At 49.6% G+C, this 27,523-nt stretch overlaps 3 protein-coding genes across 3 annotated transcripts in view; all 3 read right to left on the reverse strand.

Moving 5' to 3' along the window:
- Positions 1-5,742, reverse strand: part of LOC131582747 (hydrocephalus-inducing protein homolog) — a 53,740-nt gene extending 47,998 nt beyond the window's left edge. Inside the window, exons 1-4 of the mRNA XM_058846215.1 lie at positions 5,636-5,742; positions 3,003-3,102; positions 1,583-1,685; positions 1,394-1,464 (exon numbers count right to left, since the gene is read on the reverse strand). Of these exons, the coding sequence (XP_058702198.1) occupies positions 1,394-1,464; positions 1,583-1,685; positions 3,003-3,102; positions 5,636-5,742 (381 nt within the window). The remainder of the gene's footprint in view (positions 1-1,393; positions 1,465-1,582; positions 1,686-3,002; positions 3,103-5,635) is intronic.
- Positions 5,743-6,098: 356 nt separating this feature from the next.
- On the reverse strand, positions 6,099-15,246 carry LOC131582748 (hypoxanthine-guanine phosphoribosyltransferase-like). Its single transcript, XM_058846216.1, has 9 exons — positions 15,196-15,246; positions 10,718-10,824; positions 10,100-10,283; positions 9,698-9,754; positions 9,139-9,156; positions 8,860-8,942; positions 7,823-7,869; positions 7,074-7,150; positions 6,099-6,146 (listed from the first exon to the last, which is right to left on the reverse strand). Exons 1-9 carry the CDS (start codon positions 15,244-15,246, stop codon positions 6,099-6,101), a joined length of 672 nt encoding a protein of 223 aa, XP_058702199.1.
- Positions 15,243-27,523, reverse strand: part of LOC131582749 (hydrocephalus-inducing protein-like) — a 56,239-nt gene continuing 43,958 nt past the window's right edge. The window contains exons 41-57 of the mRNA XM_058846217.1: positions 26,977-27,076; positions 26,355-26,448; positions 25,697-25,865; positions 25,167-25,405; positions 24,776-24,845; positions 23,942-24,170; positions 23,337-23,569; positions 22,124-22,272; positions 20,978-21,170; positions 20,320-20,428; positions 19,479-19,733; positions 18,991-19,133; positions 18,428-18,649; positions 17,113-17,273; positions 16,146-16,252; positions 15,321-15,570; positions 15,243-15,255 (exon numbers count right to left, since the gene is read on the reverse strand). Of these exons, the coding sequence (XP_058702200.1) occupies positions 15,243-15,255; positions 15,321-15,570; positions 16,146-16,252; positions 17,113-17,273; positions 18,428-18,649; positions 18,991-19,133; positions 19,479-19,733; positions 20,320-20,428; positions 20,978-21,170; positions 22,124-22,272; positions 23,337-23,569; positions 23,942-24,170; positions 24,776-24,845; positions 25,167-25,405; positions 25,697-25,865; positions 26,355-26,448; positions 26,977-27,076 (2,736 nt within the window). The remainder of the gene's footprint in view (positions 15,256-15,320; positions 15,571-16,145; positions 16,253-17,112; positions 17,274-18,427; positions 18,650-18,990; positions 19,134-19,478; positions 19,734-20,319; positions 20,429-20,977; positions 21,171-22,123; positions 22,273-23,336; positions 23,570-23,941; positions 24,171-24,775; positions 24,846-25,166; positions 25,406-25,696; positions 25,866-26,354; positions 26,449-26,976; positions 27,077-27,523) is intronic.

Genomic DNA, 27,523 nt, shown 5'->3' on the forward strand with positions numbered 1-27,523 from the left:
TGGGGGAAGGAAGAAATTCCCTTCTAGCAGATCAGGTGTGGGTAGGGCAGGTCTGGGGGTACAGTCAGGCAAACAGACCAGCAAGAGAGGAGACCAAACACTGTGGCCTCACTGGGAATAAAAGCAAACCTGAAAAGGCAAAGAAGGAACACAGCAAGACAATCCCTAAAACATGGAGATGGCAAAAGAGAATTTAAATGAGCAACTAAAGCAGCAAGGAAGAATCCTAAAGCCATGACAGCAATCACTTTGCCAAAAGTGATGGAAATACAGACAGGATGTGCCTATTGACTGTGGGCTTCAAAGGCATTTTCTGCCTGGACAAACATGACCAGTGTTGACTCACATTCCAGCATTAAAGCAATCTTGGCTCCCCAGGGGCTCTTGCTGCCTGTGCAGGTGAGCTGGGCTGCTGGGCATTCCTGCCCTCAGCCAGCAGGCCAGGTTCTGCCCTCTGGGATACACAGACACAGCAAACATGCATTTTCTAGCACATAGATATCAACCCCTGAGCACCAAAATGCTCTCAAAAAGTCTAAACCAGATGATTTTGACCCTCCTGGCTCTTCCCACCAGTCCACTCTTGGCACAAGCCACATTTGAGGAAATGTTTCCCTGACTGAAATTCAAATGGCTTCAATTTTCCTCTTTACAGTGGAACACAACTGCTGACATCTCTCAACTTCTTCCCCTCTCAACTCTCTTGGGAAACTGCAAAATAATCACAATTGCCTCAAGTGAAGGTGAAATCCTCCAGGAGCACATGGCTTTGGATGTGCTGTGGTTCTCCAAAGGGAAAGCAGAGCACCACGTTGCTTTTGGAAAACCTGAGCAGAGCTGGATGAAGCTTAGCAGGAGCCTGAAGTGGCACCTAAAGGCCTCCCACTGCTTCTGCTGCATCAGTCTGACTCCAGGGCTGTTTCACAACACATTTCCTGCAGTACCAATGCCATTAGTGATAAGTGATTCCAGCAGAAAGTGGAGAAGACTCAGCCCATGAGCTTTGACTGTGAGCTGCACAAAGGGAGTCAAACAGGCTGAGAGAGGCAGAAATTCCTACCAGGAACCAAGATTAACCAAGGAAACACAGGATGTGGTATAGACCCAAGGCAAAGCATGAAAGCAGGTTTGAACTGTACAGCCCTCAACATTCCTATCAATCCAGAGCTTTCAAGAGAAAGCAAATCCTTTGGGATAGATACCATCAATGCACAGCCAAACTCAGGGGAGAATTCCCAGCACAGCAAGATTTCCACCATCCTGCACAACAAAGGTGCTGAGACATTTTCTTCTGGATGTGCTGCAGCAGGTAACTTGCTTTGCTGTACACCATGGGAATTACACCACTCCCCTCTTCCAGCACGGCGTTAAAGCTCCAGGCCCCAGCACTTACCTTGCTCTCATTTGTGAGAGACAGTTCCATTTCAGAGACTTCATGAGCCACGAAGTTCTGAAACACCAGCTCTGGTGGGGAAACACGAAACAAGCTCTGTTTCGGGAGAACTGGCAACAACTGGAGAGACAAGAGAGAGCAGGGAGAGGTTCAGCTGCTGGGAGGAATGTTCATGAAGGAGACTCTTACTCTGATCCCCAGTGAAGGACAGACTCTGGGTGAGCACGTCTGCCCAGGCCACACTGGGGAAACAGTAGCTCAGCCACCTCTGCTCTGAGCTGCTCAAGAGCTGCTGGGCCACACAGAGCAGGGTATAAAAGGAGCCATATAAAAGGGTATAAAGGGTATAAAAAAAGCCATATAAAAGGGTATAAAAAAAGCCATTTTGGTGGAGGGTGTGTGTGTGCTCAGCTCTCAGGCAGGGAGACACCCAGCTCAGCTGAATTGTCACTAATGAACAGTTTTCTTTTGCTTCAACAACTTTGTCCCCTTTAATTGTATTTAAAAGTTAGTGTGTTCCTAACAGAGGTAAATGCAAAAATAACACAGAAATTAGGAAAAAGACAAATGAGGTGAGTGCTGAATGAGGATAAGGGTCAGTTCTTTTCTCAGTAACTTGGGTAAGAGTAGAGTTAGTATCTCCTTTTTCCCTGAGCTTTAAATGGGTGCTTTCTTGTAGTCTATTATTGCTATCTTATTTGATACCATTCTAGAGGCATGTCTGAAATGACACAACAGCAGCAAATGCTTCTGGAGCAGAGACATTGCTTTGAGAAAACTCTCCCCTGTTGTCTGCCTTCTCCAGCCACACTGCTGTCACTCCAGACACACCAGCAGCTCTCCTGTGGGACTGCACTGCTGAAGGGAGTGGCTGCAGCTCACTGTCCCTTACTTGTGCCCTTCTCTGAGCTGTTCCTGACCTCCCTCTCCAGGGCAATCCTTCACCACTTTGTTACTGTCTCTTGCTGCCCATTTCCTGCTCAACACCCGCCTCGGCCACCTACCACATCTGGATTGTGCAATATACCCAGCCAGTCCTGCAGGAAAAGCAGCTTTAAACACACCTCTAAGTAGGCACTGATCCAGAGAAAGCACATCCATTCCCCCTGCCCAGGGTGAGTCCCCTGTACACCTGGCAGCCTGCAGAATCTCTCAGGCTCCCAACACATTGTTCCAACCCAAAGCATTAATGCAATTACTTTTGTTAAATCTGCAGTAATTCCTGCAGGTCCTTGGCCTTCAAAGGCCAGCACTGCCACTGTGGAGGGAATCCTATGACCCCAAGCATTTGATGGTGACCACAGCAAAGCAAGAGGCGGCTATTTCAGCAGGAGAATGGCAAATGGCAAATTTGTGCCTTTGTGTCCCCAGCCTTCCCCCCATTGTTTCAGCAATGGCAGCTCCACTCCAGCAAACCCCAGCAGTTTCAGCAGAAGTTATTTGTGTTGGCTTGGTGCACATCAGGACTCCAAGTCCACCACTACCAGCAGTTTGCAATGACAAGAGCACCTGGACACTGAGGTATTTTGCTGGAGGCGAGCCTGTCACAAGCACACACCCTCTTCAAACTTTGCATCAGACAGAAAGGAAAAGAGCAGGAAAAGGCTACCTTCTGACCAGTCTCACTCGTGGGTAGAAATGGGCCAATTCTGGGCAGACTACTCTCCCCAGCACTGGCCTCATTCCTGTTGAGCTTCTCTCTCGGGAATCTAGAGGGAAGCAGCTGAAAGGCAAAAAAAACCCAGCAAAAGCATCAGAGATGTGCTTGTTCAGAAAGGCTTTTCTTGAACAAGTGGCACTGGTGACTAATTGGTGATCACATCATCTAGGACAGTCCTGGAAGCTCTCTAAGTTACTTGTTGAAATAATTAGCACCAGTAAATTAATAATAGAGCAGAATACACATACTCCAACCACATGGCTGTGTCCCTCAGCTTCCCCAAGATTTGATGGGACACGTTTGGGGATTTCTGCTCTCTGGGCATTTGTTTCCTCTTTAGTTTCACTGGATTGAGGCAGTGATCTTTTCAGAGAGTGGGGAGGAGCTGTCAGAACTCCCTAATTCCATCCCTGCACAACACTCAAAGCTCACAGCGAGGAGATAGCGCTGCTGGGTGAGTCCAGGAGATGCAAGAAAGCAAAGTGGTACCAAGAGTGAGGGGCACAGGAAAGTGTCCAGGTTTTAGTTCTCTCTGTTAATCAGCATTTGCTTCCCCTGTCTGGGCTCCCACAGCCCTCCACAGAAGAAAACAGAGGGATCTCCTTGACAGAGCCTCAGCAGCAGGGCATCTTCAGTCAAGTGAGCTGCAGACAGCCAAGGGACCTTTGTGGCCCTGACTCCAGTGCTGTGTGCAGGGCTGGATCTGTGCCCCACGCAGGAGATGAGAGAGAACAGCTGCTCTGGAACCTCTGCTGCTGGCACCAGCCGTGTCTCTCCAGGCTTTGGGCAGAGCTGGAGCTGCCCAGGTGCTCAAGGGCAGGTTTGTGAGAGCAGCACAGGGGAGTGCCCAGCCTGACAGAAGGAATTGCTGTGACAAAGGGCAGGGAGAGAAGCGCCTGCTCAGGGCTCCAGCTGGACATTGGTTTCACCTGGCCCCGGTGGCACAGCCAGGGAAGACACTGGAGTGTCCCTGGAGCAACACACGGTGTTCCCAAGTGCACCAGGACAGCCCCCAGCAACAGGAGCACGGCACAGAGAGCTGGGGAGGGCTCTGCAGCCTCACAGTGCTGCTGGACAACAGCAGGGGCAGGGAGAGGAGGGACACCAGGGCCATTTCCAGCCTTAACACAGCCCCAGAGGCTACTTACACTGAAAGACTTCAGTCTTGCCCTGAGCAAAAGCTCAGGAGGTGTCGTTGTCTTTTCTGGAAATCCAGAAGGCATCTTGAAAGGAGGAAGTCGCAGAAGATCAACAATGCCTCAAGAAAACTGCAAGGAGCAAGAATGGAACTCTGAAAATCCAGAATCCAATTCACAGCAGAGTCAAGAGATATACTGGTGCTAAAAAATTTATAGTATTTAAAAGTAGCCAAGTGCTTGTTTGGTGTGAGTAGCCAGGATTGTTAGGCCTCTAGTTGAACTACATGGCTATGTTGTGCAATTCAAAAATGAATCACACTGAAACCTGGAGCTAAAAATCTGAATACCATTAATAATAGTTAGAACAGACTGTAAAAGCTGTAGCTTTAATATTATAAGATTCAATATACTACTGCTATTATTATTACTATTATTACTAATATTATTACTATTATTATTATTATTATTATTTTAAATATTGATATTATTTAAAAATAGCTAGAATGGACCTCTTTTTCTTTAGGCTAAACACCCCTTGCTCTCTCAGCTGCTCCTCACAGGATGTGTGAGAGACTGGAATGTTATGGCTCATGGCTTAAATCTTGTTCTAAAGGATTTTTTGCCCTGTGCCCACCAAAGCCCACCCTTCCCTGAAAATGCCTGCTGACTGGAACTTTGGACTGTGAGTTAAGCCACCTAAGGGAACTTGAGAGAAAATAAAGGTGGCACTATTGTCCTATCATCTCAGGTCTGGGCAGAAGTAATCAACACTGAGGGAGAGAAATGTATCCACACCAAAGCCAAAGGCAGCAGCTGTCCTGAGAATCAGCTCTGTCTGGCTTCAGGGTGGGGAAGTCACAGGCACAGACTCATCTGCTGAGGCCAGGTTTGCACACAAACCTCCCATCAACAGAGGGGCAAGGAGGAAATTTTGTGGCTGTGCCACATCCCCAATGTAAGAGGCAGTGGACACCCATCCTCCCTCCCACAAAGTGGCTCAGCTCTAAAACCTCCCCCCACAAGAAGGCCACATCCAGGGGACATTGCCATGAGGAGCAGCTGAGGGGGTGTCACAACCCAGCCAAGACCTGCAGCGAGCCCCCAGAGCCGTGCCTGAGGCCTTGGACCAGATGAGTGCAGGGGATGCAAAGGAACACAACACATCTGAAAATCCACAACCCAATTCATGGCAGAGCTGTGACAAAACCCAAAAGTACAACTTTAGTCAATCTTTAACTTCAAACAAAATTCGGGACTCCCTGTGAGACCAAAGCACCGCGAATTGGGGACTCCCTGGCAGAAAGCAAAGCACCGCGAACTCGGGACTCGCTGTGAGAGCAAAGCAGCAGGAATTGCCCCGCACAGCCCCATTCCCTGTGAACAATTCCCCTGGCGAATGGCCCAGTGGAGCCGTGTGCCCGTGGCCAGGCTGCGCACACCCACCGAGGATCGCGGTCTCCACGCAACTGAAGCTGGAACAGCAGCGCCGCGGGCGCTGCGGCCGCGGTTCCCAGGTAACCCCGAGCCCTGCCCGTGCCCCTGGCTTCCATCTCGGCCTCCGCTCGGGGCCTGTTCCGCCCTCCGAGCTCCCTCGGGCCCCGCCGGGAGCCGAAGGAATCCGCTGCGGGGCCCGGAACGAGCCGGGCACGTTTCTCGCTATGGCCACAGCCCCGCACCCAGCTCCTGCTGCTGCTGCTGCTGCTTCCAGCAGGAAAAATCCCAGCGTCTCCAGAGCTCGTGTTCAGCGCGCAGCACACGGGCAATGAGCGAGCTGCAGCTCCTGCCACTAACGGGGAGCTTCTCCTGCTGCTCCGGGACACGCAAGTAGCAAAAGGAATTTCCCGATGGTATGCTTTATATCACCTCATCAGCAGCCAGAAATCAGTGCTCCAGAAGACTGAGATTATCACATCCTGTATTTCTCTTTGGCGTTCTCTTTCAAAATACAGATGTGCTAAAAGAAAAAAAAAAAAAAAGAAAAAATAAAAAGTACAATATTTATCAATCTCTATCTTGGAATGAAGTGTAAGATTGATTTTCAGCTGTATTCCCAGCACTGTACTAAAAACACACTACAACCGTAATAGTTGGAAGTTTCCTACTTGCAGTAAACTCCAGCTCTTAGTATTCTTTGCAAGTTTATTTGTAATATATAGGTTTATATATTCTAAAGAACTTAGGTTTGTTAAATTACTGCATGCTCCTCAATGCTGCTGAGCAATAGCAGACTGTTTGTGTCTTCAGCAGGACTGCTTTGTCTTAGGAAAAAGGCTTTGAAGTAAAAAACTTTCTGAGTTAAACAGAATTAAGGAAGTACTTTTGAAAACAAAGGAGGGAAAAAAAGATCAACCCAATCAGTTTATGATGTTTCCAAGGCTACTACTCTGTGCAGCCTGAAGAAGCTGTAATGGAATAAGGGAAGACTTCTTACAGACATGTAAGATATAAGACATGTTATCCCTAAGTGTATGGAAAACCTTCACCCAGAGTCCCTGCAGGGCTGCTTTAAAGACCTGGTGGCTGAAGAGCAACACAGGGTTGAACTAAGTCAGCCAAATATCCAATTAAAGTCAAATTACAGGTTATTTTCAGATGGGGTCACAGATTGTGTGCTGCTCACCATCCTGGGGGTTCAGAATGTTCTGCAGCATGGCTGAGCCATGAGACTTGTGGAGAAGAATTATAAAAAGGTGAAGAACAAACATGTCTCATGCACCTACACTGCATTACCAACTCGACACCTTAAAAATGGTTTTGCTCCTTTATTGGAAGTTTCTAGCTGGAGTTGAAGGTTTTTTAATTGTTGAGAAGCTCTGAGTAGAAGCAAATCTTCTTGCTGGGTACCTGATACTTGGCAGTGGAGGAATGTGCATGTACTTACATTTAGATCTCTGAAGTATTCATTGTAGTCAAGAGCATATCCAACCACAGATTGATCTGGGATTTCAAAGCCTGTATCTGTAAGAAAATACAGATCTTTTTATACTTCAGTGGTGGAAGTAGCTTTTAAATGCAGAGTTTGTATTCAACACATACTTGAGCTAAGGGTAACAGGCATCATCTCTTTCAGGGTGCTTCCTTAAGAATCTGAGCTATAAATTGATGAGAGAGGTTAGAATCTAAACCATTCCCATCAGTCAGTAATATAATTAAGGTGTTAAGAGAGTTATGTTTATTAACAAAATAATTGTTTAAAACCTGGTTATGAGTTAGTCCTGGGAGAAGAGACAAGGAATGAGATTTTACTTGAGTGAAAGTAGATGAACTGTGATTCAGTAGGACTTTTCAGTTTGGAAACAAGGCAAGTTTAATAATGCAGAGTCAAAACAAATGCCCTCCAGGGCCAAAGCAAAGCAACACACAGGTAAGGTTTGATTCATTTCTGCTATCTAAATAGTTAAATTTGTATATCAAATAGCTAAACCTGCACTGAGGCCAGCCAGGGGAAAACCAGAAGGTGGTCATGAGGCCTCAGGATGCCATAGCTGGACATTAGTTCACAAGTTTTTATGTAGTTTCTCCCCATTTCTCTTGGCCTGCATGAAACTTCTGTGCAGTTGTCAGATGTGCTGCCTGAAGGGAAATTGTAAGACTGTGTTTTGGAAAATACTAGAAAAACATGGTACTTACAGTCTGGTCTGTAACCTGGACTCTGACATGTCCTTTTGACGAGCAGGCTGTAAGGCAGAGCAGAGCAGGTTGGTTTTTAAAATATGTCTAAGCTGCAGACTTCCCTTCTGCCACACCTCCCCATAAGCTTCTAAAATCATGCAATTAAATCAAGACAGTGAGATTATTTCACAGAAAGAAGTGGTGTTCAGCCTTGTCATGGAGGGAGAAGCAAAGGCTCTGATCTAGGTTCATTCTTTATGTCCAAGTGGCTCTGGTTTGTATTCAGTTCCCTCCAATCCTGTGTCTCAGGTCATTGCCCTTCCACGTAGCAATGCCTCAGGACACTGGAACAGCACAGAGGGGGAAGCATGTCCAAGTGGCTGGGAATGATTTTAGTGGGGAGGGAGGGAGAAAAGGACATTTCTTCTGCAAAATCTTATCTATTCTTGGTTTGCCTGTGCACTTCAGAAGAAACTGAGAACCTCCTGCACAGTCCCTAGAAGGCCTGTCTGAATAACTGGTGCATAAAGCAACTGTTTTTATAAAGCATTGTGATTACTTGACAGACACAGGGATAGTCCACAAAATTTCCTTTTAGAGACCTACTAAAAGCAGGTCTAGAATGCTGCTTGAAGTCATCTTCCAAATGCTGACAGACTCTCAGATTCTGGAAACTTCTAGAGTTGAGGATAGTAAGGGATATTCTGAGTGTTGTCATTCCAGCATTGAGGCAACTGAGGCAACGTTAGAAAACTTATGGAAAGACATCAATTTCCTTCAGACATAAAGTAAGAAACAGGGAATCCATCAGACTTTATGGACTACACAGAAAGAGCCATAAAACCTTTCTTTATTAATTTGAGCAGTGAGGATGGTAGTGCACAGGTAAATTTCCCAGTTCAAGAAACACTTAATTTTCCAGCAGCTGGGTAAGGATTGCTTCCTGCATTTGCTTTCTTCCCCCCAAACTTCAAGCCAAACAAGCACTTGGCAGCATACAATGACTATTCACCCAAATGATTTGAATGTGTTAGTTAGCAGCTGTATCCTTGTACCTTACAACTTTCACCATCCTTGGTTTCTTGTCTTTTATTTTTGAAAGCAGTGCTTTCATTGTTCTACCAGTCTCAATAATGTCCTGAAAGTGATAAAAAAAATAAATTATCCTTCAAGTTTGAAAGGAAAATCAGACTGTCAGTGGATTAAATTAGAGCATACCAACCTGGCAGCCCAGTAACTTCATTAATTATTATTTTATATGTAATATGTATTCATTTGAAAAGAAGGGAGAAAAGAATCTGTGTCATTCCACCCCTCCTTCAGTCATTACTTACCTCTACTACTAACACATTCTGGAAGAGATTACATAGGGAAAGAAGGGAAAGAAAAAAAAATACTTAAATGGCAATTTTCAGCAAACCATACAGCCAAGAAAAGCACACGAAAACCCTCAGTTACAAGGAAATTGCCTTGATTTTCAAAGGAGATTGTCACTTGAACTACTGACTGACTTTGGTGCTTACTGAAGAGTCTTTTTGTAAGTATTTATGAAAGCTTAAAATATGGTGATAAAGGCACCTGTGTCAGGTCTGTATCTTGCTCTGTGTACAGCACTGTATTCTAGAGACACTGAATGAATCAGTTGAGTGTGGTTCATTTCTGGGGGTTCTGGGATAAAATGGGGAATGGGACCTTTGGGAGCACTCATTGCTGATCACCTCAAGTTTCCACTGAGATCAGTGGGAATTATTCACTGTTTCAAAGCCCAGCATTTTAAATCAGTGTTAAGAGGCTGGAAGTATGCAGTATCAAAATCTTTAATAAAGATGGATTTCCTGGAAAATACATAGGAACAGTTGTTTTCCTTTAAAAGCTGAAGATGCCAATTCATACCTTCCCACTTAGTGTAGACAGCTCCTCTCCAATAAAACTGATTTTTTCTGCAGGTGACTCATTGTAGAAGGAGAAAGAAAAGATGGAAGTCACATAAAGCATGCCCCAAAGTGTTGTCCTGTATTTGTCTGAAAGGGGAGCTGCTCTTGCTTCTTGCAAGAGGAAGGAGTTTGAGATCTGCCCCTGGCTCTGTCATGTTGAGTGTTCTGCTATGTTTCTTCCAGTGAATATATAATATCCACCCTTTGGGGCAGATCAGTAAATCAGTTCCTTTTTAGTATGTAATTTGAACAGAATGTACACATAAACTCAATTTTTGTGGGGTTCTCACACAAACTACCAGTATTTAGAATGCCAGTCTATGGAGAGAGTCAATTTTCCAAAGAAAAGAAAGTTACTCACACAGTAGCTTTTTATTCTGACAAAATCCACGGTAACGGGCACAGATTTATCACCATTTTGATTCAGTGCTTTTATCTGGTCCAGCAAATCAGCAAAGAATTTATAGCCTCCTTTAAGGACACAGAGTGCAACAATGGGATGACTTCCCATGTCTTGCATGATATCTCGAGCCAAACACTCTGTCCTGGGAGAAAGAAGAAAAAAAAGGCAATTCTGGAAAGTGTTCTGTGTATCAGAGCTGTTTGTGCATCAAACAATGTTCAAGTAAAAACTCTGATCTTGCTGTTAGGTTTTTATAACTAGCAAATTGTGAGCACAGCAAGTCGTAGGAAAATAAATTATATATTTGCACAGCATAAGCAGATTTAACCCATAAACACAAATATTGCAGGATAGGTGGGCTTGAAGACAGTTGATGGAACATGGAAGCTTGACTGGGCTTGCAGAGGAATCCTCTCCATGAACCCCCTCTTATACCAGACTTTAGGACAGAAGTGTTCGGGCTGCAGAGTTTCCCCATTTCTCATGGGCTGCACAGGGCAGGACCTCAGGCTTTTTTCATTTGGAGGGACAAAAATTGGCATCACTGTCCCTATTCTTTTCTGTTTACCCTCACACCTGTCCAGGATGAGTCCATGAGGAATGAAGACTGTTTCTAAATCCTCTTCATAATGCTTAGGAATGCAAAACAGATTTTTGTTGTAGCTGATTTCCTCATCTCTTATCTGCAAGGAAAAGGGAAATACATCTAAAACTAGCAACAAAGTCATTCAAGAAAAAGCTTCCAGTCTGTGACAGTGTGAGGAAAAATTATTTTTATTTTGACAGTGTTGACATTTTTAGAGAAACCTTTATCAGCTCCAGCATGGAGCCAGAGAGAGTTGAATAAGGTTTGACACACAGAGTATCTGCCATAAAAAGAGGAGGGGACAAGCCCTTCCTGGCACTGGGAACACCACTGCTGGTCCATCATGCTGAGGCCCAGTCCTGTCACACACCAACTGCTCTGAAACTACACTCAGAACTAGAACTAGTCCAGGTTTCTGCTTTTAAACTTTTGTGAACTTCCCCTTGAAGCTCTTATGGCAGAAGCGTGAGACACCAACCACGGCCCCAGCACAGGCTCGTCAGGATCACAGGCTTTAGGTACCTGTGACCCGGCGGAGCGGGGGGCTCCGGGCAGATCCCGAGGCGAGGCGGGTCCCCGCTGCCGAGCGCTGCCCCTCGGGCTGAGGGGTGAGACCGCCGGGCTGAGGGCTGAGATCGCCGAGCTGAGGAGCGGAATCGCCGGGCTGAGGGGTGAGACCGCCGGGCTGAGGGATGGGATCGCCGGGCTGAGGGGTGAGATCGCCGGGCTGAGATCGCGGGGCTGAGGGGCGGCCCCGCCGGGCTGAGGGGTGAGATCGCCGGGCTTAGATCGCCGGGCTGAGGGGAGAGATCTCCGGGCTGAGCGGTGAGACCGCCGGGCTGAGGGGTGAGAACGCCGGGCCGAGGGGCGGGATCGCCGGGCTGAGGGATGGGATCGCCGGGCTGAGGGATGGGATCGCCGGGCTGAGGGATGGGATCTCTGGCTTGAGGGGCAGCGGCGGCCCCGCGGTGCTGAGGGCAGCGCCCGGCTCGGCCCCTCAGGAGCCGCCGCAGTCGCAGCCCCGCCCGAGCGCCTCAGGGCGCGGCGGACTCGGGACAACCCTGAGCCTTCCCCTCAGCCAGGTAGGAAGCTCTTGGAATTGTGGAACCGTCACGGGTGGAAGAGATCTTTAAGACCGCTCAGTTCAATGTCAGCCCAGCATCTGCCACTGCAAACCCTAAACCACTAAATCATTTCCGAATATCAGATGCAGAGGCCTCTTTAACACCTCCAGCGATGACAACTCCACCACCTCCCTGGCCAACCTATTCCCAGGCCTGAACACCTGAACAGTGAAATTTTTTTTCTAAAATCTAACCTGAATTTCCTCTCTCAGTGTGAGGCCAATTCCTCTGGTTCTCACTGCAGGCCCAGCAGAAGAGACCGGCCCCTCCTCACTGCATGGCCCTGGCAGGGAGTTGGAGAGAGCAGTGAGGTCCCTCCTGAGCCTCCTCCAGACTGACTAAACCCAGCTCCCTCAGCCACTCCTCATGGGACATTTTCTCAACCTTTCATGAGCCTTACTGCCCTTCTCTGGACACACTCCAGCCCCTCAATGTTGTTTTCCTCGAGGGGCCCAGAGCTGGGTCCATCCAGATCACCCTGAGGGTGACCAGAGAGACTTCAGTCTCTGTGGGTGTGTGCTTGGTGTCCCCAGTAACAAAATACTTACAGCCTGGGTCAGGGAAAGTCAATCTTCTGCCCAGTAGGTCCACGGCAATCACGGTCCAATGGCAGGACCTAAAAAGATGGTCTTGTGCTGCTGCTAAATGGAGTGGCTATTGAGGCTGCCATACTTTATTGAAGGTATTATCTGTCCTTTGGTGAAAGTCAGTCCAGTTAGAAATGTCTTGTCTGAGCCCCACTCCCCCTGCAAAGCCTGCTCTGTTTCTATCCACACGCAGAGGAGGTTCATGCTGCCCTTCTGGTTTTTTTTGTAAGTTCCCCTCCCCTCCAGTTCCTTTGTCCTGGCCCGCAGGGGCTGGGCACTGGACAGAAATGGGTGATGTGCCCTCGCTGCCCACAGCGATGGCACCGTGGTTCCCATGGTGTTACAGGTGGTGGTGGGACCGCCACCGCTGCTGGAGCCACCGTCCTTCCTGGCTGTCTATGATGGTCAGCCCCTAAGCTGGCAGCCTTCTGGATCACACCTCGATGATGGTGGTGAGGGTGGGTAGAGGATCCAAGGGCATTCCCATAATGATTTACTTGCATGTATCACTGGCATTTGCCTTTGCTAATTCCAACAGCAAGGCAGAATGCAGCCCTTGCTCTTCCACCTGTTTCTCCATGTGAACCCACCACCTATCAATAAAATCTAGGAAAACCTCATTAGGTTGCTGCAGAATGATTGTATAACTAGCTTGGGGTTCTCTGGATGGTAACGTGAGGAACGCTTTCTCTGCAGCTGTTTTGATCTTTTCAAGGACCGGCCTTGGCAAAACCCAGGCCTGGTCCTTCCCCTGTGCCCATTCCCCATCGCCGCTCAAGTGGTCAGTTGTTATTTTATTCCCAATGGCATCAAGGGCGCTGTCAGAACTTTGCAATAGCTCAGAACATATGGCCTGTAATGACCTCTTCCATGCCCCCTCCCATGCAAGATATTCTGATGGGGTAAAGAGGCACGAAAATAAATCATGGAGGTCATACAGGACTGAGAGATTGGAGGAGAGGGTGGCCTTTAAAAGGCCCTTAAAATATTTGCTTCCCTTTCCAAACTCTTTCTGGGCTTTGCAAAGTTCTCTTTTGTTTTGAAATGAGAATGGCTCCCATTCTGGAAGCGCACTCCCACAACCACTGAACATAACTGGAGTGGCAAGAGGAAGGGTCTCCAGTTCTGGGTTCCGGTTCCTGGGCTCGTCACTTGTGGCTCACGGGGTGTGGGAAGCAGAAGGAGGGGCGTGGGAACTGCAAGTCAGAAGAGGGTTGGCAGTGCTGCAGGGGAAAGAGGAGGGGTCAGAGGAGGGGATATTATGAAAGGAAGGGGTGGGGACCTTTTCAGGAGGAGGAGCCCAAGTGGAGAAGGAGGAGTCCGAGGGGACAGGAAGGGGAGGGACAACTGGAGGAGGAGAGATAACAGGGGGAGGAGCATCAGGGAAGAAGGGGTTGGAGGTAGGAAGAAGGAAAGGATTTTGGGGAGGAGAAGTACAAGGGAGGGGCTCCACCATGTGGTCCCCACCATCTTGTGCTCTCCAGGAGCCATTTTGGGTACACCAGGGAGGAGAGGGTGAACGGAGTAACTGGAGACTGGGGAGAACTGGGGGGAACCTCAAAATGTACTAACTTGGGGGTTTGAACTGGGGTAGCGGGGTTTAAGGAAAGATCTCTGGCACCATGGCTAACAGTTAACATTTTATTAGCAACTGGTTATTAATAGTTAACTGAAACTTAAGTTATTTAACAAATTAACAAACTATTTAATTAACAAAGTTAATTAAAAGATTATGTGCACTGGAGCTGGGAAGGGGAGCTGCAGAGGTGTCACGTAAAGGGTGGGAGACCATCAGCAGTAGGAAACAAGATGTTGCCGGCTCCTGCTGGATGCTCCAGCTGACACAGATGCTGTCACTCTGGTGTTGGTTGCCAGTGCAGCTGCTTCTTGTGTCTCTGGCCTTCGTCTGTCTGCTGTAAGGCAGAGCATTTTGGTTTTCCAAAACGCTTCCACTCCCGGGCTCTGCCTTTCAGAACCACCTGCACCGTCCTGTGAGTCTGCTCCAGGTTAGGAATGCTGGGGAGAAAGGGACTGGTATTAGCCAGACAAACATTTCCAGCCAGACGCTTTTCTGTCTCCTTGCAGAGCACCCAGCGTTGCATCCTCCCTCTGTGCAAGCAGTGAGCAGCTCTGTGCAAGAAGCAGAACTGGGGACTGGCTGGTCCCTGGGTCTCTCATTCTACATCTTGCAGCCCTTCAGGAGCTTAATGTTTCATGCAGTGTATTTTGCCAGTGTCTCCCTCCCAAGGCCAGATGATCTTTCTGCGCTCCTGTGGGAGCTGCTGCCTCTCTGGCGCTGCTTGTCTCCAGGCCCACCTCCCCATCCCAGTCAGAGGGACTGAAGGGAGGGTGTTAGGGGATGAACCAGGCTGTGCTTGGTGATGCCCAGCAATAGCACAAGAGGCAACGGGCAGAACCTGAACAGGAAATTCCACCTGAACCTGAGGAAGAACTTCTTCCCTTTGCGGGTGACAGGCTGCCCAGAGAGGGTGTGGAGTGTCCCTCACTGGAATTATTGCAGAGCCCTCTGGACACAGCTCTGTGCCACGTGCTCTGGGATGACCCCGCTTGAGTAGGGAAGTGGGACCAGATGACCTCCTGTGGTCCCTTCCATCCTGTCCCACCCTGTGATTCAATGACAGCCATCAGAAGTGTGAGTTGGCAAGTGTGTCAATGTTTCCCACCTGCACTGCATGGTGGTCTCAAAGTTCCCCACATCCTTTGGGGAGAACAGCACATGAAAGGTCTTCTTCTGGCCAGGAGTGATGGTGCCGAAGTTGGGGTTGATGGAGAACAGTGACTGGTCATGGGTGACATCTGGGAGGACTTCCAGGGAGGAAGTGGCACGCTGCGGGGAGAGACTCCGTTCCTTGGAGCGGCACCGCTTCTTGGAACGCTGCTTCTGCTTGGCATCCAGCTGCTCTTCCTCAGAAAGCTGCTCCTGGTCAGAATCTGGCTGTTCCTGCTCGGAATCCTGCAGCTGTTCCTGCTCGGAATCTTGCTGCTCCTTGGCAAGCCACTGTAGGCGCCGCAGCTCAGAAGGATGCGTCTCAAAAGGATGGTCCTGCTCCCTCCGGAAACGAAGCACCAGCTTTCTGCGCTGCCTTACAACAGGAGCAGAGCTGAGCCGACCTGCAGAGAGGAAGAGGACACCATTCAAAGACAAAATCTGTGTTCCCAGCAACGCTGCCTCCTGCAGCACATAGGTGGAAGAGAGCTGGGATGCACTCGGAGCATCTCTGGCCAAGTTCCAAGCAGGGAACAGAGCTTCTGGGAGCAGGGTCTCTGCCTGCAGCACACACTCCTGTGCCAAAGCAGGAGTTGGTTTTAGACAGTGACTTTGCAGCTGCCCTGGAGTGGGGGACTGCACACAGACAGTGGCTGCAGGGCAGCTCACTCGTTACACCATTGCTCTGCCCAGTCTCAGACTTCTCAAAGCAATGACCTGATGTCCCCTTTCCCAGTCCTGACCCAGCACGTGGCTCTCCCCAGAGCCTGGCTCAGCTCCTTTGCAGAGCAGAAGTGGCAGAGCAAGAACAAAAGGGGCAGAAAGGCAGAGGGGGAAAGGACAAAACTCTCGAGCTGCAGCTGGGAAGGTGCTGATGAAAGTGGACGTGTGGACAAGGAGGAAAAAGCAATTCAAGTTTTGGGGTGAAGGGGCAGGGTCTTCTCCCCAGGCCCTCAGCTACCAAGTGAAATGCCCTTACTCATCAGAGAGGTTGAATATGGCATCCTCACTGCTTCACTATCTGCAGGTGCAGCTTCCTCCCAGAAGTATTCCAGGGCCACCTTCCCTGTGTTGTGCATCCTGAAACTGAAAAGCAAGAAGGAGGAATTAAAAAAAAATGTCCAATAAATATAAAGCAAATAGTACAGTAACATTGTCTGAGGGACTCCTGCTACCACTTTCTGCTGAGGAGCATCTTCTTCCCCAGGCAGCCCTGCCATGCTCAGACTGCTGTGCTGGGTGGCCCAGAGAAGTATTTCAAAGTCTGGAAGTTTAAGAGGAAAGGGCCAACATGGTGCCCAGGACATTGAAGCTAAGGGGCTTACTCTGGACATTCTTTAGGTCTTGCTTTGACTGCAAACTTATTCTTGAGCAAATGAGGACAGGTGACACGCAGCGAAAGCAAACCCATGGCTGTTCTCAGCAGAAAATGGCAGCATTGAGCCTCTCCTGACAAGCCTCTCCTGCTTGGCTTGGCATGCATGTGAACAAGCCTGTGCTGGTTTTGGCTGTGGTGGAGTTCTGGGAAGCAGGCACTGGGTCAGCCCTGGGCAAAGGTGTCACAGCATTGTCACAGTACAGCTGGTCTGGACTGGACACAGTGAATCTGGCCATAACACAAATCCAATTCAGCTGGCCTAGCTCATGCCTGAACGTGTTCCCAGATAAGTTACAGGGGACCCTTGGCCAGCCCCATCCAAGCTGAGAACTGAGCACAGCCCTGGCCAGGAAGTTGGGCAGGGAGAGAGATCTCAGCCAATGGCTGTCTAGCCCGGGAGATTTGCACTGGGTATTTCAGTGAGCTCTGAATAATAAACGAGGCTGTTTTGTCTCCTGAGCACCTGGAGCACCTGGAGTCCTGAGTTTTGTCTCCCCACCCACGGCCAGCACAAAGTTACACAAAGGCAGCTCCCGCTGGCAGGGCCCTGCCTGGCCTCAGCACTCACGTGGCTGTCCTTGTCTGGAAGGGCCAGGTGTCCTTGAGCTGAACCACGACTGTGTCCAGTTTGAACTGGGCGTAGGCAACCAAGGCACTGAGGTACAGCTCGGCCTCCTGGCCGCTCTTCTTCAGCACAGTGTGAGCCGGTTCTGGGACTGTCTCCACTGTCTGCAAACAGAGGAGAAAAGAATCACTGAGCAGAGCCCAGAAAGTCAGGCTGAGAAGGGAATCTCTTGGCCTCCAAGATCCGCCTCATAGAGGGACTAGAAAGGACCATTCACTTTTAGTTCCCTGGAAAGATGACAGAATTGGGACTGTTGTGCTGCAGTAGTTGTTTCTGCCCACTGATCAAAGCAGTCCTACCACAGCTGTTAATGTACCCATGGAGACTACAGCGGTGCTCCAATCCCTGTACTTCAACCTTGGAGAGGGACTGACTTTTTCCCTGGTCCCCTAGAAATCCAGCAGGTCTCAAAATTAGGGTTAAGTTCCCCTGCTGGAGCTCTGTGGGTGGAAAACCCCATGACTGAAGACTTCTAGGAAGCATCTTCTTGTCTTAGGAGAAAGTGCTCTCCAGATGTCACCTGTGGAACAACAGCCACACTGCTGGCAGCTGGGGATGGGCATTTTGGGACGTGAAAGATCTCACTAGGAAAGTCTCCAACTGCAGATGTTCTGATAGAAAAGAGGATGGTTTAGAGGCCTTCAAATGGTCCAGAAACTTGGAAAGAACCTTCACCCAAGCTGAGTGTGTTTGGCAATAATGACAATAAAAGCAAGAGTCTCCCCACATGATCCTTCTCCGGACTCCTCCATACTGTCATACAGTGCCTGGGCTACTCCATGATGAGATAACCCTCCCAATACAGAGACCACAACCAAAATCTCTGGTATCCATGGAGACAAAACTTGGAGTTCACCAGCAGGTGCAGCAGAAGTGTATTTGTCTCCACTTCAAAAGAAGAGACAGAGTGCAGCAGACTTAACTCCTTGTTGGTGAAAGGGCACCACATCATATGGAGAGATTTCAAACACCATAAAATGAGATAATCATAAAACACTGTCTCCCATTCAACATGGGCTGCAGCACTTGTGCTTGTGGCACAGACTGATAGTGTGTGGCTAATGGTCTCTTGTCTAAAGGCTTCCCCTCTTGTGTGAGGGTCGTGTGCATCCACCTCTCCCCTAGAATGCACTGCTGGTGAACCTCAGGGCTGTCCAATGTCCAGAGGAAGCAGGAGCTGCTCAGCCAGCAGTGATGGTGTTATGGTGGTTCTTTTTGGAAAAGCTGTGGTGGCTTTTTTTGCCATTTTGCTTCTTACCTTCTCTTTTTCAGGCCATTGGGCTGCTGGGTCCTTCCCAGTGATGTCGTTCCACAAGACAATGCACATTTCGTCGTCCCAGTCTGGAACCTTCCATGGTGGCAGCTCAAACTTGATCTTGGTCACCTTACATTTCACAAGGTGCCTCCTGAAGGTGGCTGGGACATCTGATTTCAAGGTCACTGTGATGGCCTTGGTGCAGCCAGGGTGGAGATGTCCCACCTAGGGAGAATCAGGGAGTCAAGACCAAACTGGAAGCACTGCCAAGGGCAGGACTGATAGCAAAAGGGACTGATGTGGTGAGCAGCTGTGCCAGGAACCTGCACCTCAGTGTGGATTTATGTGAAGTTGGACAGACAAAAGTATGAAGAGAAGGTACCACCTCCCATAACGTGAAGCCTTTTCTGCAAGGCTGGCAGCCTTGGCCCAGCCAAGCCAGGGACTGCATCTCCCATGTGGCACTGGAATGGGCTAGCACTGGCATGGGAGGTCTCCCTGCCAGCTCCCAGGAACACCAGGGCAGGGCTTGAGCAATGGGGAAAGGCAGAGCAGCCCCCACTCACCCTGGGGCAGAACTGGAATGGGACGTCTGCCTCCCACTCGAAGCGCATGAACGTCATGCCGGTGTGGTTGGTGATGGTGAAGGTCCTGTGGCAGGGCTTCCCAACAGGACAGTCCCCAAACTGGATGTGGTTCAGTCTGACAGCTGTTAAGGAGGAAAGCAAGGGATCTCAGCATGCAGGGAGTTCCACCCCGCCCCCCTCACATGCACAGACTCCTGTATGTTCAATGCTTCCTTGCTCCAAGCCTTCCTCCCTCTGGCAGGGAGCTCCCCAGGCAGTTCCCCATCCCACCACTGTCAGGGAAACACCCTGGCACACCCCTGAGCCAGCGCCATGCAGCACAGCACACACTGCTCTGCATGCATGGCTGCCACACCCACGGGCCTCCATGTCCAGGGGTGACAGCCCAGGCCTGGCTAGAGAGAGGACACACATGATCAGATATTTTCTTCTTCCTTGTTCCCCCTTGGCAGCCTCTCCTCTCTTACCATCAATGATGTCTTTGTTCCAACTGCTCTTATCATTCCTCAACTGTGGGTCTTCCTCTAGACAGTTGAGGGTGAATTCATCCTTGTGGCCTTCACCCACCAGCTCTATCAGGGTCTTGTCAGAGTAGGTGTCCCCCACTAAAACACGGATCTTCCCTTCCACACGTCGAGCCAGGGTGGGATTGAAAATGACATCAAACTCTGCCGATTGCCCACGATGCAGAAGCAGGAGAGGCTTCTTTGGGGGCTTGCTCTCTGCACAGCAATGGAAATCAGAATTAAGTGATACAGTTGTACAGAGGAAATATTTCCATATCTGAGGAACAGAAGGTTGAAACCAGCTGCCTTCTGAGCACAGGTTCTACCCGCAGTGGTTCCAGACCCTCTTCTTATGTTCACCAGACTGCCATCTCCAGACACATCACCACTTCAGCAGCTTAACCTCAGGTTGATGCCCAGCCCTCATTCCATCGCTTCCAGCCAGCTCCAGCCACATGGAAAGCTGAGCCAAAGAGCACTTTTGGCTTCTGCTGGCTGCCTGTGTGCTCAAGGGCTGTGTCCGTTCAGGCTGGGACCTTCCTGCATGCTGCAAATACCTCAGAGGCTCCCCTGAGGCAGTGACAGTCCCCCAGAACCCAGCCCACCACGTCTAGAAGAATACAAGAACTTCCTACAACTTGCTAGGAGGAAACCCTGCAAAAAGTCCCCATGAAAAGCTCGGGGGACAGAGAGCCCAAGGAAACAAAGTGTGTCTAACATCTGGCTGCAGCTCAGAGAAGCCAAGAGCAGGGCACACGTTTTCCCTCTGGGCACGATCGAACTTCATGGTTAACAAATTTACCGTTTCCAACAGAGTCCTCTCCCACATCTTCAGTGTGGAATCTCTCCAGTGTGGAGCGCCTGCCTTTCAAGAAGAATGCTCCATGCTCATCCTCCAGGTGTAACATAAACTGAGAAAAGGGAACACAGAGCACAATGATACTGGTGTGAGTACAGGATGGCACAGGGACTGACACCACAGTGCTGCTGGTCCTGCACAGGAACCCAGCACCTCTCCCACTGCAAACAGCACTGAGCACAAAAGTTAAGTCAAACCAGCTGGGAAAAAGGGGTGTTTAGAGGCATTTGGATTGAACCAACACTGAACCAAACAGGACAGAAAGCAATAAGCAGAATATAATTAAACCACAACTAAGTTTGCTTAAAATATAGTAAGCTGGAAAATACAACCCAATGGAACTGGAAAATCACACATGTCCATGAGAACAAACCTGAAAGACGGGGGGAAAATACTCCACCACCTTTCTTGTGTTCAACTTAAAGAAGAAAGACTGGATGGAAAATTTTCAAGAACTCCCTTCTTGGAGAACAGATGTCAGTCCCTTGCTTAAAAAGAATTTGTGACACCTCTTGCCAGGTCAGCCATGGTTTTTGGGACCCTTCCCCTGTGCCACAAGCACTTATTCCCAAACCAGACCATTCCTTGAGCAGGTGCTCACCTTGACAGGTACGATGCCGTTGTTACGGACGACCAGGGGGAGCATCTCTAAATCCCCCAGCTGGAGCCTCTGGAAGCGCAGCACGGCATTTCCTCTCTTGCTGCGAGCTCTTGGGCACACGACTGTCACCTGCGGCTCGTGCCCCCTCCCACTGATGGTGAAGCTCAGGGTTTGGGGCTTGATTTTCACAGAGCTGCAGGAGAGGCACAGAAACAATTCCAGCTGGCAATAACCCATTTCTCACTGGGCAAGCCAAGCAGCAAGGGCAATCCACACTGTTTTCCCTGCCTGCTGCTCCTGTACCCCACAACACAGCCCCCCACCAGCCTCTTCCCAATCCACTCAGGGCCATTCACAAGAGGAATCTGCTCCAAAGAGCCAGAGCCTTCCACAGTAACAGTTAAAAGTAATTGCACTTAATTAAATCATGCAGTACAGCAGGTACATAATGAGGCACCAGAGGAGATATGGCAAATCCCCTGGCTGCAGTGAGATGAGACATAGGCAACAAGCAAAAAAAGCACAGCATGAAAGCAGTACAAAAGCAAGAAGGCAAAAAGAAATCATTGTCACTATCCACCAAGATGATTTCCAAGAACAATATAAAAGCAATTGCTTATTAGCAATTAGACTTCTCTTGCTCCAATTCAGCCACTAAAGGCTTGAGGAAGGGCAGGTCCAAGCCCCTGTACACAGGTCCCAGTGCAGAGGAACAGGGCTCCTCTTTCATACCAGCTCCCATCACTCACATGAAATAGCTTCATGAGTGCAGGGAATCACAGAGGATCACTTAATGTCACAGAAACAAAGAGGAAATTGTGACTGCTGACTTGCTGCCACAGAAACTGATCCATCTAAGCTTCTGTCCTTGGAAATGCCCAGCTCAGCTGTAGCACATCTCAGTAACTTCCAGTTGGCTACCGAATATTTCCCTGTCTTCCTATTTCCTCATCCAGGCTAAACCTGTATGACAAATCAGCCTCATTTTTCTGCTCTATCTAACAGTTCCTGCCTCCCAAATCATCTCATGCCGAGTACTCTGCCTAAGGCTCCTGAGAGCATTAGAGCTAACAAGAGGTCTGTGCCTTCCCAGTGGAGAGGCAGCTGTCAGTGAGGCCTCCCCCAGTATTTCTCAGGGTCAATTACCGTTTGGGGATGACAAGGGAAGCCTTAAAAGTGCAGTCATAGTTCTGCTCGTCTGGTGGGGTGAAGGTCACTGTAGCAACAGCGTGGGATGAGCCGGGAATGGACATCTGGACAGGATGCAACTTGAAAACGGTGATAGGGCCTTTTTCCTTGGGGGAAGCCAGAGAGCAGTGTTAGGAGAAAACACCTTCCAACATGACACAGTTTTATTCATAAAGGCATTACTGAAAACAGCATGTCTGTAGTGGTTTAGATTTGCTAATTGGAGTTTCTCAGTCAATGCACTAAATAATGTGGTGGGGTTTAGCACTGGCTAAAATCACCAGGGCACTTACTCATTTTTTGTTGTGAAATACGGATAAGGAGAAGGGTAAAACAGGTTTAAAACTTAAAAGGAATAAAGAAACTTTACTAACAGGACTACAAGAATAAGAAACATCAGAATAAAACCTCCAGAACACTTTTTCTCCCCCTACCCAACTTTTTCTTTTCCCAGCTGACCACTGGGAGACAAAACCGGGGATGGTAAAGCAGCATCAACTATACAATAGTCTTTGATCAGTTCTTGTAAGGAGAAGAGTTTTTTCTTGTCATGCTATGGAGACTTTTCTACAAGAAGCAGTTTTCTCCTGGCTTCTCTTTTCTATGAATAGCAGCCAGCCAGGCAAAAATCTTGCATTGTGACAGCTCTTCCCATTTTCACAGCCCTCCTAGAGGTGTGTTCATGGGCTGTGAACTCAGGGGGTATTGTTTTAAGGATGAGTTGTTCAAGCAGGGAACACTGACCTTGTGCTAAAGCATTGTGTGTTCTGAGTGCTGGCAGCTGCCCTGCCATATGTGGGAGGTGGTCACTGCATGGAAAACCCTGCAAATAACCTAGAACTGGCCTTCAAAGAGAGGAAAAGCCAGGGAGCCTGAGGAGATGCTCTGCTTTGAGCCCTGGCATGTCAGTTCATAACAGCCCCTCTCTGAGTGTGCTTCCAAGAGAGGTTCAGAAGGATTCACTTCTCCCACCAAAGACCCAGAGGTGTGAGCCAAAAGCTTGCCCAAGACATGAGAATTGAACACAACTGTTCCCTGGCTCTGCTGCTCTGCCCTGAAGTTTGACCTACACTGAGCTAGTGTGGGCCACAGGAAGCAATGCATCTGGAGAACAAAACAGCTTTCACACGGCCCTTAGAGGGCAACCATCTCCTTGGCCTCCTGTTCTTACCTGTCCAGGCAGGGGGTTGATGGAGAGGACCACGTCACACGGCAGGCCAGTTGTGTTGTAGATGTTGAAATGGGCTTCAGCCTCTTGCCCAACCAGAATCTTGTTGAAGATGAATTTGTTCTCATCTCTCACAAACAGGCCCACACCGTGCACAGAGAGCAGCTTGTGGCTGAGGTCAGTGCTGCTGCAGATCGGGTACTCTTCGAAGATTAACATGGCATCCTCAGCAAATGCTGTGGACAGACCAGAGGGATGAGCATGGAGAAGCCTCCCTGATGAATTCATCTGGGCCTTGCTGGCCTCTGAGAAGGCTTGGTAAGCTCTTTCTGCCCAGGTAACTGCCAAACCCAGCTTTGGGTGGGAGAGCTGGCTATGAGGATGGAGCTCAGTCCACCTCAGTCTTCAAGAGCATTGCTTTCCTTCTATCCTTTCATGCATCCCTCTCAGCCCGGGAGGGATGAATCCACCAGTGGACTTAAGAGGGCTGGAAACTCTGAGGATTTCAAGGGGGGACACCAGGGCTAGCATGCCTCCCTATCCAAGCAGCAAGTTTAGGTGCTGATCAGCAGCAGGTCTGACCAGGGGAACCTGTGGACAGTACGTACCTGGCAGGCAGGACTCGGCAGTCAGGGTAAAGGGAATGCCGAGGGGATTGTCCCTGGGGTCTCTGCCCACGATGTCAATGTAGAGCTGCTCCTCACAAGTCCCCTCCTGCCCTGCGAGGCACTCCACCGTGATCTGCTGCTGGCCCCACGGAGCGATGGAGCCGGAGCACGGGGACACCGTGAACATGCCCACATTGAGCTGACCCTGCAGAAGAAGTTCCAGGAGAGGCTGAAGGGTAATAGCTGTGCCTTGAGCACCCCAGCAAAGAGGATGTCCTGCCTTGGCCTCCAGCTGGGCCCAAGCAGCCAGTCCCAGGGCAGGGAAAGATGACTCCATGGCCCAAAGGCAGCTCCAGGTTGAGCCCAACAAGCCAAGAGGAGCTGCAAGCCTGTCTCAAGTGGCAGAGAGAAAGGAGATGGAGCGTAAAGAATGAAGATGGTAGCTGTGATCCTCAGCCTCCAGAGGTAACAGGAGAGCAGAAACAGCTGTGAGAAATGATGGGACAGAGGTAGGGGACTGGGAAAAAGAAAAAGAAGAAAAAAAAGTTGTCTGAGCTCTGTGGACTGGGAGTTCAGGGGGGGCTGTTTTTGCTTCTGTGGTGTTCACAGACCTGTGCTGGCCAGCAGCTACCACACACAGGACCTGCTCCCCTCTGCTGACCCCACAGCTGCAGGTCAGAGCCAGAGTACAGGACTGTCAGTGGGACTGAGCAGATCCTGGACTCCATCCTGCAGACCACGTCCCACCCAGTGGAGATGAGCCCCCAGCCTGGGCACAGCAGCATCTTCTCACATCCCCTGCAGCAGCATTGTTGGGGAGCAGGAGTCACCTACCTGTGTCAAGCTTGATTTCCTTCCCGCTGAGCGCTTTCTAGCTGATGGAACAGACTCCCCTTGCTTGGAACTGAGAGGAGAAAGCAGAGGTATCTGTCATGCTGAGCTCCCCTGCCTTTCTCTGAGGCCAAAGCTGGCCTTCCTCCTCACAGAGGAAAGCCTTCCTGCTCCAGATGGTTCCCAGAGAGCAGCCTGCAGCACCCATTGCTGGACAGAGCAGCTCTAGCACCAGCTTCCTACTACACATGGGGACACTGAGGCGTGTTTTGCTCCCTCTCCCCAAGGCAGGGATGCAAATGGGCGCTAGCCCAGGTCTCCTGGCTGCCTGCCACATGCCAGCCGTGGGGTGGTGCCTCCTCAGGCAGGAAGGGTGGTGCAGGGCTTCTTGTACCTTTTGCTTTCCAAAGGAGATTCATCCTCGGTTGCTCGGTGGATGCGGAATTTGAAGCTGATCACGCCTGTGTTCTCCAGCACGACAGTCTGGCTCTTCTTGCTGCCCTTCATCATGGCACCGAAACTGATGGGTGAGGCAGGCTCAATACTGAACTTGCTGTAGGCAGCTCTTGCTGACACCCTCACTGGGATGCTGGCGACAGTCTGGCCTCCTTCCCCTGAGATGGCATCTATCACCTGTGTCCACAGGAAGGGGTGGTAAACAAAGCAAAGAGGGCCAGCCAGTCCTCTACCCCAGTCCCCAGCCTCCACCCCAGGCCTCCATCAGTTCACCCATCCCTGTTAAAGCACCTCCTCCAGAGTCAGATTCTCAGCTCCCTTAGGAAGCCTCCCAAATGGTTTTGAAGATTTTGTTTGTGTACGTAGGAGAGAGGATTCTCCAGTTAAAGCCCTCCTTCCATTAGACACCTCTCCTGTTTATGCTCCCAAAACACCGTGTGGTAACACAGCCTGGCCCAGGCAGCTCACCTGGCAGTACAGGATGGGGCTGTTCTTGAGGAGGATTTCCCTTGTGGGGTGGAAGAATATCTCAATATTCACACCAGGCTGGGAGGCGATCAGCTTGCCCGACTGAGGCTTGACAGTGAAGTGGGACGCCAAGTCTCGCATCCTGGGACCTGCACCCTTCAGCATCAATCTGTGCAGAAAGGGAAGGAATGGAGATCTCTGCAGTTACAAGTAGAGGTGCTACCAGCACAGCCAGGACTTTGCATAGGACCAGAAAAAGAAGAAAAGGGAGAGTGCAGCTCTGCTCAGGGAATCCTGGATCCTGACAGTGAGCACAGACGGTCATGAGGTTATTGCAAGAAACCTTGACACTGAAATTTTTCATTCACTCTTTTACAGAGTCTCAGAAGGAGACAGGAGGTGACCATCAAAGAAAGGCAATGAATCTCAGCATTTCAGTGCCTGAAATTCTTGGGGCTCTCCTTTGGGTTCCCTGCTGGACTGTGGAGAACTGCTGGTTTGTGGCTGAATTCTCTGGTAAAATAGCTGAGATTAGAGAGCCCAGGTTTTGTGTTTATCGTGAGGTAGCCTGCATGGAAACAGGTTCTGACCTTTGACAGAGGGAGAGTGCAGGCCTGGGAACCCGGGGAAATGCTCACCACCAGGCAGCTGGACTCACCTGTACTCGATGTTGTACATCCCTTTGTTCGTTAGAGTCAGGATGTTCTTCACATTATCCTGGACATTGATGGTTCCAAAATCCAAGGTTTCATCTGCAGACAATGTGCAGAGCGAGATCAGACATGGTATTTGTGAGCTGCTGCAGAATACACCAGGTCCCAAGCTACATGGAGGTCCCAGCACAAAACCCTTTTCAGCAAGTTGCTGTTCTTGGAAGGGTTTTCCAGCTACTTGTCTGCCCTTTCTCTTCTTACTCAAGATATCTGCAGGCTCAGTAGCTAAGGAGCTCGGCTTCCATTTCCTCACTTCCAAGCACAAATCCAATCACTTTACATGCTGTGCTGAGCCTGTGGGAATTGCCAACTGCCTGTTCACCTCACTGTTGTTTCAAAGCCCCCAAATCCAACCTGCACGTGAAGCTGCACACTTCAAAGTTCAGAGGGGAGAGACTTAAGGCTGCCAGTGGCCTGACAATGCTTTATTCCATGCAGCTTGCAGGGTATGTGCTTTATGTATCCATGCCATCCTTGCATCCCATCCCATCCCAAGTGCTTTGGTCACCCACCACCCAAGGTAAGGCAGTGCACCTGGACTGCTTTGTTTGGGAGACATCCACTGACCTTCAGGCAGGACCATGCTCAGGAGAACATCATACACCTCTGCAGACAGTTTGATGTTTTCAACCTGAACAATCCCCAGGATGTTTTCTGTATCTGAAACCTGAGGCAGCAAGAAACAAACACTGTTCAGATTATTCTTTTGCTAGACAGCCTCTAAGTCCTTGTCTCTGCTGGCTGCTTCCCCTATGGCCTCCCTGGCTTCACAAGTGTTGGTGGACACCCAAGCTTTCCTAACCCGTTCATCTCGTGGGCTGTCCCAGTGGGATTCTGCTGCAGTATAAACCCCATCAGCCCAACTCTGCATTCCTACAGCAGGGAATGCTGCTGCTAAAGCATCCTTGAGAGACACAGGGATGTAAGAACAACCACAGGAAGTGTGAGGTGTCTCAGAGCAGGTGGCATTGGCAACCCTTTCCAATCACCTAGCACCCTCTCTGAAATGCAGCCCCTAAACCATGGGGAACAAAATGCCAGGGGCAGAGTTTGTTGCACGATGCCAGAGGTTTGGACAAGCTCCAGGAGAAATGTAGAGATCACACTGCAGTCT

Source organism: Poecile atricapillus, chromosome 10 (assembly GCF_030490865.1).
Source record: "Poecile atricapillus isolate bPoeAtr1 chromosome 10, bPoeAtr1.hap1, whole genome shotgun sequence".
Classification (NCBI taxonomy): Eukaryota; Metazoa; Chordata; class Aves; order Passeriformes; family Paridae; genus Poecile; species Poecile atricapillus.